This window comes from Ovis aries, chromosome 3, assembly GCF_016772045.2.
Source record: "Ovis aries strain OAR_USU_Benz2616 breed Rambouillet chromosome 3, ARS-UI_Ramb_v3.0, whole genome shotgun sequence".
Taxonomy (NCBI): domain Eukaryota; kingdom Metazoa; phylum Chordata; class Mammalia; order Artiodactyla; family Bovidae; genus Ovis; species Ovis aries.
The window spans coordinates 187,935,440-187,951,036 of record NC_056056.1 but is presented as its reverse complement, the minus strand read 5'-3'; the positions used below and the strand labels follow the sequence as shown (position 1 = coordinate 187,951,036).

The following is a 15,597-nucleotide window of genomic DNA, read 5'->3' as shown; positions in this document are numbered from 1 at the left end:
TGCATTTACATTTATTATGAAATGATAGCTATACTTCCCTGTACTATACAATATATCCTTGTCGTGTATTCATTTTGTACATAATAGCTTGTGTCTCTTAATTTCTAGCCCTATCTTGCCCCCTCATCTGCCCTCTCCCCACTGGTAGCCACTAGTTTGTTCTCTACATCCTTCAGATATTCTTAACCACAAATGTGTTTCTTTCCTTCTAGGAAACGTGCACTGAGGATTTTCATCATGTTTTATGTCCTCACCTTGACTGGACTTTCATGTTACATACTGTTTTTTGATGCTACATTTATCTTTGAAAAAGTGCTCCCTACAATTCTTGGGCGCCGCAGGATGTGGGAACTGCGGGAGATTCTTGCACCTTTCTTGAATTTGGAAGTGGAAGACTTGCTACCCTCTTAAAGATACAGAAGTTACTGTTACCCTACTGACTTTCTTCCCAATAAAATTCTGGCTGTTCTTGTATTATGGTGGTTAACCTACTTTAAAAAAAAACACTATAGAGTGGAATATTACTCAGCTATGAAAAAAGAATGCATTTGAGTCAGTTCTACTGAGGCGGATGAACCTAGAGCCTATTACACAAAGTGAAGTAAATCAGAAAGAGAAAGATATCGTATACTGACATATACATGGAATCTAGAAAGATGGTACTGATGATCTGTTTTCGAGGCAGTTTCAAAGGAGATGCAGATGTAAGCAACAGACTTACAGTCACAGTGGAGGAGGGAGAAAGCAGGATGACTTGAGAGAGCAGTATTGAAACATATACATTAGCATATGTAAAGTAGGTAGTGGGAATTTGCTGTTGAATGCAGGGAACCCAAAGCTGGTGCTGTATGATAACCTAAAGGAGTGGGACAGGGAGGAGATAGGAAGGAGGTTTAAGAGAGAGGGGACACCCGTATATCCATGGCTGATTCATGCTGATGTATGGCAGAAACCATCACAATGTTATAGAGTAATTATCTTCCAATTAAAAACAAAATTAAGAAAAAAAACACTAGAGCAGGTTTTATGAAGGACATTATAGCTATGCAGAGATTGGCTGATAAAAGATAGAAAAAAATGAAAGCAGTTATTTTTACCTTCATGACTCACAATGAATCTTTGCACACATTTTTAAAAACATTCCTTTCAAACTACTAGCCTCTCTTCTCCCCCAACCATGTGGACATTGAGACTACTAAGTATTACTTTCATGGTTGGTTGTTCCCCCCATTTTGACCTCTGATATCCCAGAAAGGAAAGAACAGAATTCTCTCCAGTTTTACTTCAGTTGAATTGGGGCCTTACAATGGTTGTCTAGGGAGGCCTTATAAATAGTTGAGAAAAGAATAGAAGCTAAAAGCAAAGGAGAAAAGGAAAGATATACCATTTGAATGCAGAGTGCCAAAGAATAGTCAGGAGAGATGAGAAAGCCTTCCTCAGTGATCAATGCAAAGAAATAGAGGAAAACAATAGAATGGGAAAGGCTAAAGATATATTCAAGAAAATTAGAGATACGAAAGGAAAATTTCATGTAAAGATGGGCTCAATAACAGACAAATGGTATGAACCTAATTGAAGCAGAAGATACTAAGAGGTGGCAAGAATACACAGAACTATACAAAAAAGATCATCATGACCCAGATAATCACAATGGTGTGGTCACTCACTTAGAGCCAGACATCCTGGAATGCAAAGTCAAGTGGGCCTTAGGAAGCATCGCTACAAACAAAGCTAGGGGAGGTGATGGAATTCCAGTTGAGTTAGTTCAAATCCTAAAAGATGATGCTGTGAAAGTGCTGCAGTCAATATGCCAGCAAATTTGGAAAACTCAGCTGTGGCCACAGGACTGGAAAAGATCAGTTTTCATTCCAACCCCAAATAAAGGCAATGCCAAAGAATGTTCAGATTACCACACAATTGTACTCATTTCAAACGCTAGCAAAGTTATGCTCAAGTTTCCAAGCTAGGCTTCAATAGTACACGAACCGAGAATTTCCAAATGTTTCAAGTTGGATTTAGAAAAGGCAGAGGAACCAGAGATCAAATTGTCAACATCCGTTGGATCATCGAAAAAGCAAGAGAGTTCCAGAAAAACATCTACCTACTTCTGCTTTCTTGACTGTGTCAAAGCCTTTGACTGTGTGGATCGTAACAAACTGTGGAAAATTCTTAAATAGATGGGAATACCAGACCACCTTACCTGCCTCCTGAAAAATCTGTATTCAGATCAAGAAGCAGCAATTAGAACAGACATGGAACAACGGACTGGTTCCAAATTGGGAAAGGAGTACAGCAAAGGACTGGTTCCAAATTGGGAAAGGAGTACGTTGTCACCCTGCTTATCTTACACTTTTGGAGAGTGAAAGTGAAAAGTGAAAGTGAAAGTCACTCAGTTGTGTCTGACTCTTTGCTACCCCATGGGCTATAGTCCATGGAATTCTCCAGGCCAGAATACTAAAGTGGGTAGCCTTTTCCTTCTCCAGGGGATCTTCCCAAACCAGGGATTGAACCCAGGTCTCCTGCCTTGCAGGCAGATTCTTTACCAACTGAGCCACAATTACGTGAAATGTCGGGCTGGATGAAGTACAAATTGAAATCAAGATAGCCAGGAGAAATATCAATAACCTCAGATATGAAGATGACACCACCCTTATGGCAGAAAACGAAGAACTAAAGAGCCTTTTGATGGAAGTGAAAAAGGAGATTGGAAAAGCTGGCTTAAAACTGAACATTCAAAAAATGAAGATCAGGCATCTGGTCCCATCATTTCATGGCAAATAGATGGGGAGAAGTAGAAGCAGTAAAATAAAAGCAGATTCTATTTTCTTGGGCTCCAAAATCACTGCAGATGGTGACTGCAGCCAGGAAATTAAAAGACGCTTGCTTCTTAGAAGGAAAGCTATGACAAGCCTAGACAGCATATTCAAAAACAGAGATAACACTTTACCAACAAAGGTCTGTCTAGTCAAAGCTATGATTTTTCCATTAGTCATGTATGGGATGTGAAGTTGGACCATACAGAAGGCTGAGCACTGAAGAATTGATGTTTTTGAATTGTGGTTCTGGACAGGACTCTTGAGAGTCCCTTGGACTGCAATGCTATCAAACCAGTCAGTCTTAAAGGAAATCAATTCTGAATATGCATTGGAAGGATTGATGCTGAAGCTGAAGCTCCAATACTTTGGTCATCCGATGTGAACAGACGACTCACTGGAAAAGACCCTGATGCTGGGAAAGACTGAGGATGAAAGGGGAAGTGGGCAGCAGAGGATGAGATGGTTGGATAGTATCACCAACTCAATGGACATAAATTTAATCAAACTCTGGGAGATAGTGGAGGACAGAAAAGCCTGGCATGGCGCAGTCCATGGGATTACAAAGAATCGGACACAACTTAGTAACTGAACGGCAACAACAATTTGATAGAATAGTTTTGAAAGCCAGACTGGGACATTTTTATCCCAAGTTTTGTAGGTAATGTTGAAAAAGTGAACATTATTTGCCATATGAGAAATAGCTATAATAAATTGTGCAAGATTAATAGAACCATGAAGAATAAATTGGAGTATGTGGGCAGATGGAGTGTGAGAGATTTGTTAAAAGGTCATTCAGTGGTTCAGCTGAGCTAAAGAGGTGAGAATGGGGGTGAAAAGGAGACGATGGGTGAGATAGATATATAAGGGTGGGTTTTATGATATTTGTTTGGGTAACAGATGTGGGGTTGGGAGAGTGGTGACAGGGAGGTATGGAATGCAGCCCAGTTCTCTTCACATTATCCATCTCGAAGGCTGGATACTATTTTCATGACAAAGATGAGGAAAAGATATTTCAGAGAAAAAACATTATGAGTAAAACTTAGGAGCCATAAATGGAAGGCAGAGTCAGGAACAGACTTTGTATGCTTGTGTGTTGTTTTTTTCTTTAATCAAAGAATTTTTTTAAATATCATTTTTGAAAGTTACTTTCCATTTACAGTTACTACAAAATATTGGTTGCATTCCCTGTACTTTATAATACATCCTTGAGACTATCTTATACCCTATAGTTTGTGCCTCACATTTTCCTACCATATTACTCCTGTCTTGCCACTGGTAACCACTAGTTTGTTCTCTGTATTTGTAACTCTGCTTCTTTTTGTCGTATTTTCAAGATTCTACATATACATGATATCATACAGTATATTGTCTTTCTCTGTCTGACTTACTTCACTTAGCATAATGCCTTCACAGTTCATCCATGTTGTTGCAAATGACAAATTTTCATTCTTTTTTATGGCTGAGTAGTATCCCACTCTGTGCGTGTGTGTGTGTGTGCGTGTGTGTGTATCACATCTTCTTTGTCTTTTCATCTGTTGACGGACAGTTTAGGTTGCTTCCGTATCATATCCAGTGTAAATAATGCTTCTATGTACGTTGTGATGCATATATCAGTAGCTGGAAATGTGAAATTCGCTTGTGAGTAGCTCTCAAGCTGTGATGTCTAATAGGATTTCACAAAGAGACTTTTAATTGCATATTTATCTGGGGGCTTCCCAGATAGCTCAGCTGGTAAAGAATCCGCCTGCAATGCAGGAGGCCCCCATTTGATTCCTGGGTAGAGAAGATCCCCTGGAGAAGGGAAAGGCTACCCACTCCAGTATTCTTGGGCTTCCCTGTTCGCTGAAACAGTGAAGAATCTGCCTGCAATGTGGGAAACTTGGGTTTGATCCCTGGGTTGGGAAGATCCCTTGGAGGAGGGCATGGCCACCAACTCCAGTATTCTTGCCTGGAGAATCCCATGGAAAGAGGAGCCTAGCAGACTACAGCTGTGTCGTGAAGAGTAGGACATGAATGAGCAACTAAGCACACACAGAGCACAGAGCATCACTTCCAGAAATTCTGAATCTTTAGGTCTAGTGTGAATCTCTAATAGTTTCTATGTTGGTCATTTCCCCTAGTGATTCTTGGGGCTCAGAGTTTAAGAACTACCATGCTATGCTACGGGCAATAGTTACCTGGAATTTTAATTTGACTGAGATCTCATACGAGGTTAAACAAGAGGTGAGTAAATTTATGGGGCAGGCTAGGAGTCAGAGGGATGAATGAGGGAATTTCCAGGACATACAGAAAGGGAAAGAGCTAAAAGCTCTGGGAACAATGAGTAATGTATTCAAAAGGTCTTGTGATAGTGAGAATATGCTGACAGAATGAAAAAACAGTCACAGACTTGTTTATAGATAAAAAGACTGTTCAGACCAATTTGTAGACAGAACTTGGAGTGTGTTTTTTATAAGCTTCAGGTAAACTCTCACTGCCGGGAATAGTATCAGCTGATTTATTTCTAATACCAAAACAGAAGCATGGAGTTTAGCTCAAATAAAGCTACTTATTGCAATAAGTATATAACACAAATAAAGGAGTAAGGTAGAGGAACTAGATTCTTTTAAAGAATAAATTAATATTTTACTAACTTCCAAGATATGTTTTATTAGGATTTTCACTAAGATGGAATCATTTTCCCTGTGGGATGAAGATCCTGAAAGTAGAAATGGTGCTATTTCACATCAATTTATTTCCCATTTGTCAGCTTCTCAAGCTGGAGAAGGCAATGGCACCCCACTCCAGTACTCTTGCCTGGAAAATACCATGGACGGAGGAGGCTGGTAGGCCGCAGTCCATGGGGTCGCTAAGTCGGACATGACTGAGCAACTTCACTTTCACTTTTCACTTTCATGCATTGGAGAAGGAAATGCAACCCACTCCAGTGTTCTTGCCTGGAGAATCCCAGGGACGGGGGAGCCTGGTGGGCTGCCGTCTATGGGGTCGCACAGAGTCGGACACGACTGAAGTGACTTAGCAGTAGCAGCAAGCTGGAAAGTTGGATATCACAGTGTTCTCTACTGAGAGAGGGAAACATTTTGTAGAGCAATGTAATATTAAGGTGATATAAATGTCTCCATGTGGTAATTCTGTTTACTGCTTTGGTTGGTGTTTTATTTCAGATCTTTAAAATGCCATACTCAATTGAGTCAACTGCTATGCTCAAGGTCACTTACAAAAAATGTTGGAATCACTTTACAAATATGGCCTTGGTTTTGGATCAGGAGAAAAGAAAATGAGTGGTCTCAGACTCTCCATTTGTCACGTTTTTTTTTTTTTTTTTGAGTGAACACAGCTATGCTGGAGCAAAAGGAGCTTTAAACTTGGATTCCAAGTTGAGTTCAAGTCACGATCTGCTGCCAACTGTATGCCAATCTCCACCTGTCCCCCCACCCCCACATCCTCACTCAAATAGAACCCAAGGACTGTTCCCCAGCTGCTCAGAGTGTTGGCTGCTACGAGCTCACAGCTAGATCTTCCCTGGGATTTGCCTTTGGTCAGAGAGACCTGTTTCACACCTAAGTTTCCTCTACCTTTCTTATATCCAATGACTGATCCAGGCCAGGGTACATTTCTGAAGGGCCATTCCAGACTCAGAGTTCCCATGGGATCGCTTAAGTTCTCTAATGCAAATGTATGGCAGTCCAACTTCTCCCTCTTTTCAGTCCTGTTCCCACCACTCTCTTTAAATGTTATGATCTTGAGAATATTCTCTTATAAACATAAACTGGGGCTTCCATTGTGGTTCAGATGGTAAAGAATCTGCCTGCAATGTGGGAAACCTGGGTTTGATCCCTGGGTTGGGCAGATCCCCTGGAAAAGGAAAAGGCTACCCATTCCAGTATTCTGGCCTGGAGAATTCCAAAAACTGTATAGTCCATGGGACCGCAAAGAATCAGACACGACGGAATGACTTTCACTTTCATTTTCAAATCTAAACTGAGGCCTTCATTTCAAGCTCCACTTCAGGAAACTTGACTCAAGACACCTGTGGAAAAGAATACTAACCAAATGAGAGCAAACGAAGGCTTATGTATTTATGGCTTGCTAAAGCAATGGAGTCAATCACCATTACATGTGTTTCAGCAGAGACTCAAGAAGGTAGAGGACTGGGAAAGCTTTATAGGGGAAAAAGAGGAAGGCTTTGATTATGCCCTAATTGAAGATTATTGGCCTGGGGGAAGATGTTGGTGGACTAACCAGAAGCAGGGCATCCTATGTAGTGGTTGGCGGGTACATGTTTGACTTTTTCTGGTTGGTCTGAAGTTTAAAAGGGGAACAAAAATTAGGGAAGATGTTAACCATATCTTTGTTTACACATTAATTAATTGAGGAAAATAATATCTTCCTCATGAGATAGCTGGATTAAAGGATCTGGTGTTTAATAGGTTGTAGGGTGTTATTGTTATTGTTGTTATTATCATGAACAATATTTTAAAACATGTTATATTATCTAATTAAGAATTTGGGGCCTGAACTAAAAGAGAAGAAATGATTTTGACATACTATTTCCTGCAGTAAAAATGAATGAACCACAAATTTTGACTTTTGTTTCATATTTTGCTCACAGTCTGGCAGAAAATCTTGTTGATTGTATCTTAAAGACATATGCAGAGTTCAGCCACTTCTTGCCACCTCCCTGATACCAACTGCCTTGCAAGCTGCCATTACTGCAAATATCCACAATTCTCTGTTTGATTCTCCGTGATTCCACCCTTGCCCACATATAATTTAGCAGTCAGAGTGATATGGTAGGTCAAATCGCATCACCCCTCTGCTCCAAAGACCTTCAGTGGCTTCCCATTTCAGTTCAGGTCAGTTGTTCAGTTGTGTCCAACTCTTTGCTACCCCATTGACTGCAGCAAACCAGGTTTCCCTGTCCATCACCAACTCCCAGAGCTTACTTAAACTCATGTCCATCAAGTCGGTGACGCAATCCAACCATCTCATCCTTTGTCGTCCCCTTCTCCTCCTGTGTTCAGTCTTTCCCAGCATCAGGTCTTTTTCAAACCACTTCATTATTCATGCCTTGAGAACCCCATGAACAGTATGAAAAGGCTTCCCATTTCTTTCAGAATAAAAGCCCAAATCTTTACAATGGCCTTCAATGGCCTGTAACCCAAAAGAATTGAAAATTTATATACACACAAAAACCTGTATGTGAATGTTCATAGCAGAATTTAAGAACAACTGAGAAACAGAAACAATTCAAACACCCATCAACTGATGAACAGGTAAAGCAAAACATGATTTTTAGGTTGGTGCAAAAGTAATTGCAGTTTTACATGGCCGAAATTTGATGTTTGATATTAGAATACATTCTTAAATAAACGTGGTTATATTATACATCATTTTTAAATACACATTTCTCACTTTATGTTTTTTTGCTAATGACTTATTACTTGCTCTTTATTTTATATTTATTTTAGACTAGGGAAATGATGTTAGACAAAAAGCAAATTCAAGCTATTTTCTTATTCAAGTTCAAAATGGGTGGTAAAGCAGCAGAGACAACTTGAAACATCAACAACACATTTGGCCTAGAAACTGCTAACAAATGTACAATGCAGTGGTGTTTCAAGGAGTTTTGCAAAGGAGATGAGAGCCTTGAAGGTGAGAAGCACAGTGGCCGGCCATTAGACGGTGACAATGACTCACTGAGAGCCATCATCAAAGCTGATTATGTGAAAAGTTGCCCCAGAACTCACCATCAACCATTCTATGGTTGTTCAGCATTTGAAGCAAATTGTAAAGGTGAGAAAGCTCAATAAGTGGGTGCCTCATGAGCGGACCCAAAATTGAAAAAATTGTCGTTCTGAAGTGTCTTCTCTTATTCTGCACAAGAATGAACCATTTCTCAATCGGATTGTGAGGTGCAACAAAAAGTGGATTGTATATGACAACCAGTGATGACCAGCTCAGAGGCTGGACTGAGAAGTTCCAAAGCACTTTCCAAAGCCAAACTTGCACCAAAAAAAGGTAACTTGGTGGTCTGCTGCCAGTCTTACCCACTACAGTTTTCTGAATCCCGGTGAAACCATTACATCTGGGAAGTATACTCAGCAAATTGATGAGATGCACCAAAAACTGCAGCCCCTGCAGCCGACATTGGTCAACAGAAGGGGCCAAACTATTCTCCACGACAACACCTGACCACGTGCTGTACAGCCAACGCTTCAAAAGTTGAATGAATTGGGCTATGAAGTTTTGCCTCATCTGCCATATTCACCTGATCGCTCACCAACTGACTACCACTTCCTGAACCACCTCTACAACGTTTTGCAGGGGAAATGCTTCCACAGCAGGCAGAATGCAGAAAATGCTTTCCAAGAGTTCACTGAATCCTGAAATACGGATTTTTATGTTAAAGGAATAAACAAACTTATTTCTAATTGGCAAAAATGTGTTGATTGTAATAGTTCTTATTCTAATTAATAAACATGTGTTTGAACCTAGTTATAATGATTTAAAATTTACAGTCTGAAACCGCAATTGCTTTTTAACCAACTTTTAATGTATCTGTACAATGGAGTACTATTCAACTATGAAAATATTGAGGTAGTGATACACATTATAACATGGATGACTCTAAAAATTATGCTAAGCAGAAGAAATCAGACACAAAAGGTCACCTATTGTACAATTCCATTGATGTGAAATGTCCAGAACAGGCAGATTCATAGAGACAAGGTAGATGAATGGCTGAGGTTGAGGAGTGACTGCTAATGAGCACAGGATTTCTTCTAGAGTAAAGAAATGCTCTGGAATTTGACAATGATGATAGTTGCACAATCTTGTGAATCTATTAAATAATCACTGAATTTTACACTTTAACATGGTGGATTTTATGTTATATGAATTATTTCTCATTTTTTTAAATGTCATTTTCTTAATGAGACCTCTTAGGACTGTCATGTTTAAAATTGCAGTCCTCTCATCCCCTCCTTGTCCCTCCCAATTGTTCTCCTCTGTTCTATTTTTTGCCGTGACTTCTAACATAATATATAATTTACTCATGTATCAGGTTTATTGTTTATCTGTCTCTTCCCACAGAAATGTAACTTCCACAAAAGCAAGAATCTAAACTGGGACTACTAGACACCACATTATCTATATGTATAATAACAGAAATTATTTGCCCATATGACCATGGCAATACTAGCAGCATAATCACTAAGAAATATTTCCTCAGAATGATTCAGTTCAGTTCAGTTGCTCAGTCATGTTCAACTGTTTGGGACCCCATGGACTGCAGCATGCCAGGCTTCCCCATCCGTCAACTCCTGGAGCTTGCTCAAACTCATGTCCATTGAGTCGGTGATGCCATCCAACTATCTCATCCTCTGTCATCCCCTTCTCCTCCTGCCTTCAGTCTTTCCCAGCATCAGGTCTTTTCTAATGAGTTGGCTGTTTGTATCAGGTGGCCAGAGTGTTGGAGCTTCATTTTCAGCATCAGTCCTTCTAATGCATATTCAGGTCTGATTTCCTTTAGGATTGACTGGTTTGATCACCTTGCAGTCCAACGGTCTTCTTCAGCACCACAGTTCAAAAGCATCAATTCTTCAGTTCTCAGCTTTCTTCACGGTCCAACTCTCACATCCGTACATGACTACTAGAAAAACCATAGCTTTGACTAGATGGACCTTTGTCAGCAAAGTAATGTCTCTGTTTTTTAATATGCTGTCTAGGTTGATCATAGCTTTTCTTCCAAGGAGCAAGCATCTTTGAATTTCATGGCTGCAGTCATGATCTGCAGTGATTTTGGAGCCCAAGAAAATAAAGTCTGTCACTGTTTCCATTGTTTCCCCATCTATTTGCCATGAAGTGATGGGACTGGACGTCATGATCTTAGTTTTCTGAAAGTTGAGCTTTAAGCCAGCTTTTTCATTCTCCTCTTTCACTTTCATCAAGAGGCTCTTTGGTTCTTCTTTGCTTTTTGCCATAAGGGAGGTTATTGATATTTCTCCTGGCAATCTTGATTCCAGCTGGTGCTTCATCCAGCCCAGCATTTTGCATGATGTACTCTGCATATAAGTTAAATAAGCAGGGTAACAATATACAGCCTTAATGTACCCCTTTCCTAATTTGGAATCAGTCTGTTGTTCCATGTTTGGTTCTAACTGTTGCTTCAGAATATTTAAAAGCTGAAGGGTAATAAGCTATGGATATCTGTGTGAGAAATATGTACTGGAGAAGACTCTTGAGATTCCTTGGATAGCAAGGAGATCAAACCAGTCAATCATAAAGGAAATCAACCCTGAAAATTCACTGGAAGGACTGATGCTGAAGCTCCGATACTTTGGCCACCTGATGCGAAGAGCTGACTCATTGGAAATGACCCTGATACTGAGAAAGACTGAGGGAAAGAAAGGGGTGACAGAGGAGATGGTTGGATGACATCACCAACTCAACAGACATGAATTTAAGCAAGCTCCAGGAGTTGATGAAGGACAAGGAAACTTGGCGTGCTGTAGTCCATGGGGTTGCAAAGAGTCGGACAGGACTGAGTAACTGAACAACAGCAACAACAAGGGCGAGATGGTCAAAGTTTAAAATAAGGGGTAGGGCATCATGAGGGAGGAAAAAGATCTGTGAGAGGTTTGTGCCTGAATAAAAGATTAAAGGGAAAAGAGGAAAACACATTCTGTGTATGGCAGGTGAGTTTCCCAGTTATGCTAGCTAAAGTCATTCTTACAGAGCCTGAAACCATCCTAGGCTAGAGAGGAGAGAACAGATTGAGGCAACAAATGTAGTAAGATGTCCAGTTCTTACCGGGTCCCAAGGAAGCAAAATTAAATTAATTAGCCAGCGAAATTTCGCCTAACATTGTACTGCTCATCTTGGATTAGGGCTGAATGAGACAGTATCTTCAAATCAAGGGTTCCCAGGTTTATGGCCAAGCAGAACTGGAGAAAGTTAGAAATTGCCCACAGGACACTTAGTTTGAAATGGGGGATGGTGTGTGTGAGGGTGGACCTGTTAGTTACCTAGGAGATTAGTTTCAATTTTCGTATAACTTCATGAAGTGTAAATCAGTTAAGTTTTTGGTTTTTATGTGTTTTCTTTTCTAATTTCAGTTTTTGGATCTCTTTTTCTATCAATCATGGTTTTTAGGAGATTGATTAATATTCAGTGTCACAGAATAGTTACTAACCAAGTGTTACATGGTTTTTGTCTCAATTTGACTGCTTAGGATGATGGTTTTTTCTTTATTTCTTTTAATTTGTAACTGATATTTTATTATCTTATTTTTGGCCATGTCACACAGCTTGTGGGATCTTAGTTCCCTGAACAAGGACTGAACCCAGCCCTTGGCAGTGAGACCACGGAGTCCTAACTAGTGGGCCGCCAAGGAATTCCTGACTGATTTTATTGATACAGACTGATTTCTGATTACTTTGCCAACAAAGGTCCGTCTAGTCAAGGCTATGGTTTTTCCAGTAGTCATGTATGGATGTGAGAGTTGAACTGTGAAGAAAGCTGAGCGCTGAAGAATTGATGCTTTTGAACTGTGGTGTTGGAGAAGATTCCTGAGAGTCCCTTGGAGTGCAAGGATATTCACCCAGTCCATTCTAAAGGAGATCAGTCCTGGGTGTTCTTTGGAAGGAATGATGCTAAAGCTGAAACTTCAGTACTTTGGCCACCTCATGCGAAGAGTTGACTCATTGGAAAAGACTCTGAGGCTGGGAGGGACTGGGGGCAGGAGTAGAAGGGGACGACAGAGGATGAGCTGGCTGGATGGCATCACGGACTCGATGGACGTGAGTTTGAGTGAACTCCGGGAGTTGGTGATGGACAGGGAGGCCTGGCATGCTGCGATTCATGGGGTCGCAAAGAGTCGGACACGACTGAGCGACTGAATTAACTAACTAATTTTTGAGTGATGTTGCTTAACAAACAGGGCAAAGCACAAAATACTCTAGCAAAACCTCTCCAGTCACCATTTCCCACTTCCTCCTCTTATTGCTCAGGTATCTACCCTTGCTTGATGTGACTCTGGATTAGAACCTGATCGACCAAGGCAATCATAGTGGCCCCAATCCCCTTGCCAGTGATTGGTTTAGATGTAAACATGTGATTCAATTCTGACCAATGAGATTTGAGGACTTATTTACTGCGGGAAGGAATGTTTCTGAGCAAAAGTTTTCTTTATCTTAAAAAAGGTGCTAAGTCACTTCATCATGTCAGACTCTTTGTGACCCTATGAAATGTAGTCCAGCATGCTCTTCTGTCCATGGGATTCTCCAGGCAGGAACACTGGAGTGGGTTGCTGTGCAGTCCTCCAGGGGATCTTCCCTGGAGGGACTAACCCACTGTCTTACATCTGCATTGGCAGGTGGGTTCTTTACAACTAGCACCACCTGGGAAGCCTGAAGGAAGAAAAGTGTGGTTTCTTTCGTTGTTATTATTTTAGGTGTCACTGTGTGTAAGTGAAATTTGGGTCTAGGTAAAGGATGAAACTAAGGGTACTTGAGTTAAGGGAGTTCTTTTAGTGATTGAACTACTGCTTTACCAAATGCCTGTGTTGTCTGTGTGGTTGTTTTGCTTTCCACTATAAAAACAAGCAGTAGTGTCTATGGTGACATTTGAGTTTACTAAATGAAGAGCATTTGACTAATACGCAGCACCATACAAGGCCAAATATCCTACTGATGGCACTTGATGAGATCCAGGCATTTTCAAAACAATGCCAAATGTGATATTCTGACCACACTACACAGTTAAAGTTCCTTCTTGTGGATACAGAAATAATTTATTTCTTATTTTCATAATTTCCTCCTTGAGATATAGTCTGTGAGGCACTAAGGGGAAAAAGGAAAGTCTTTTCTGAAAGACCTCTGGCTTGGGGGTACTTTTAATGATACAAATTGCTTCCAAAGTGAGTGATGTTTTCTGCGCATTTGGAAAAGTGCATTGTTACTTCTCAGGTTGAGGTAATCTTTCCAGGAGAGATTATGGCTGATTGGAGGGAGAATACTTATGTGACTCTTGAGACCTTCACAGCCTGTGACATTCAAGCTCTCAGGTGCTTATGTGAAAGGTGCTGAGGAAGAGAGCAATGAATGCTTTTTGACTCCAGCATTAGGAGCACATGATCTCAACCCAACCTCCTTTGGTGGTCTTGCAGAAATGGCTACATTCAGTTTTAGGGTAGATTAATTTCAGCAAAATTCTATCCTCTGTAGTGGTGGTGGTGGTGATGATTTAGTTGCTAAGCTGTGTCCAACTCTTTCAATCACAAGGACTGTAGCCCACCAGGTTCCTCTGTCTATGGGCTTTCCGAGGCAAGAATACTGGAGTGGGTTGCCATTTACTTCTCCAGGGGATCTTTCCAACCCAGGGATCAAACTTGGCGTCCTCTGCAATGGCGGGCAGATTCTTTACCACTGAGCCACCAGGGAAGCACATCCTCTTTAATACAAGAGCACAAATGTGAATAATTATAATATGAATAACAACAGTAACAATTATTGTTATTAATTAATAATATAGCATGAGATACTTAGTCAGTATCACTGACTCCTTGGACATAAATTTGAGCAAACTCCAGAAGATAGTAAAGGACAGGGAAGCCTGGCGTGCTGCAATCCATGGGGTCACAGAGTCAGACACTACTTAGCAACTGAACAACAACAACAATAATATAACAACACGTTAAAAAAAATGACAGTAAGAACAAGAGTCATGTTGTTTAGGAAATGGTTCCTATGATCCATGTACTGTGTTAAACACTTCACATACATTTTATTATTTAATCCTTACAAGTATTTTGTGGCCAGGTATTGTTATCATCCTCATTTTTATACGGAAGGTAACTGAGGCACAGAGAGGATAAGTAGTGTGATCACAGTCCCATGATAATTGGTAGAGGCAGGGTTCGAATCTAGATCTGTCTGGCTACAATAATCCTTTTCATGTGACACACAGCCCCTCAAAACTAGATTGTAAGCTCTGTGAGAGCTTAATGAATCAATGAATTAACATTTGTTGTGTCAAGCACAGCTTCCACCAGTACTGAAGCTTCCACATACCACCTGCCGTGATCCCCCTCTCCAGCATCATGTCCACCATTGATCACTACTCCCAGGAGTCATGTCGATGCAAAGGTCATTGATGTACTCTTGGAACAGCCAGTGGTCCACTCTTCACCCAGCCTGTCTTTTGGCCACAGATACTGAGCCATTCCAGGGACTACAAACTTTTCTGCTTCCTTCACTGTCTACTGCCCACACTGAATCTTCTTCAGGAAGCCAAAGCAAGTCCAGTGACTTTGTCTAGTACTTAGGGCCTCTCTGCACCAGAGAGTAAGATTGGACCTTCCTTTCTCATTTTCTGGGCATGAAGCCACACAGTATCTGTCTTAATCTGGAATCTTGTGTTCTCTTTAGCTTCTAGCTGGTGAACTGGCTACATGCTCAAAATTCAGATTTGGTCCCACGACTTATTTTCCTTTGGAAGAGCTTTTGCTAAATGTGATTGATAGATGAGCAAAGCAAACGGTTGACTGTCTTTTTTAATAGTAGAGGTTTAACAGGTGGGAGGCAGTAGTATACCTAGATAATATTGGCTAAAAGACTAAAGATGTTTATTTTTTTATAATTTTATTTACTGGCTATCGAGGTCTTTGCTGTTGTGCAGGCTTTTCTCTAGTTGCGGTGGGAAGGCTTCTCATTTCGGTGGCTTCTCTTATTGTGTAGCACAGGCTCGAGGGCATCTGGACTCCAGTAGCTGCAGTTCC

The 15,597-nt window shown here is 40.7% G+C and overlaps 1 protein-coding gene and 1 pseudogene across 1 annotated transcript in view; both read left to right on the top strand.

Annotated features, from left to right (window-relative positions):
- SMCO2 (single-pass membrane protein with coiled-coil domains 2) overlaps positions 1–474 on the top strand; it is an 86,812-nt gene extending 86,338 nt beyond the window's left edge. The window contains exon 8 of the mRNA XM_042247382.1: positions 213–474. Within this exon, the coding sequence (XP_042103316.1) occupies positions 213–411 (199 nt within the window). The 3' untranslated portion in view covers positions 412–474. The remainder of the gene's footprint in view (positions 1–212) is intronic.
- Positions 475–8,296: 7,822 nt separating this feature from the next.
- LOC121818962 (histone-lysine N-methyltransferase SETMAR-like) lies at positions 8,297–9,293 on the top strand (annotated as a pseudogene).
- The last annotated feature ends 6,304 nt before the right edge of the window (positions 9,294–15,597 follow it).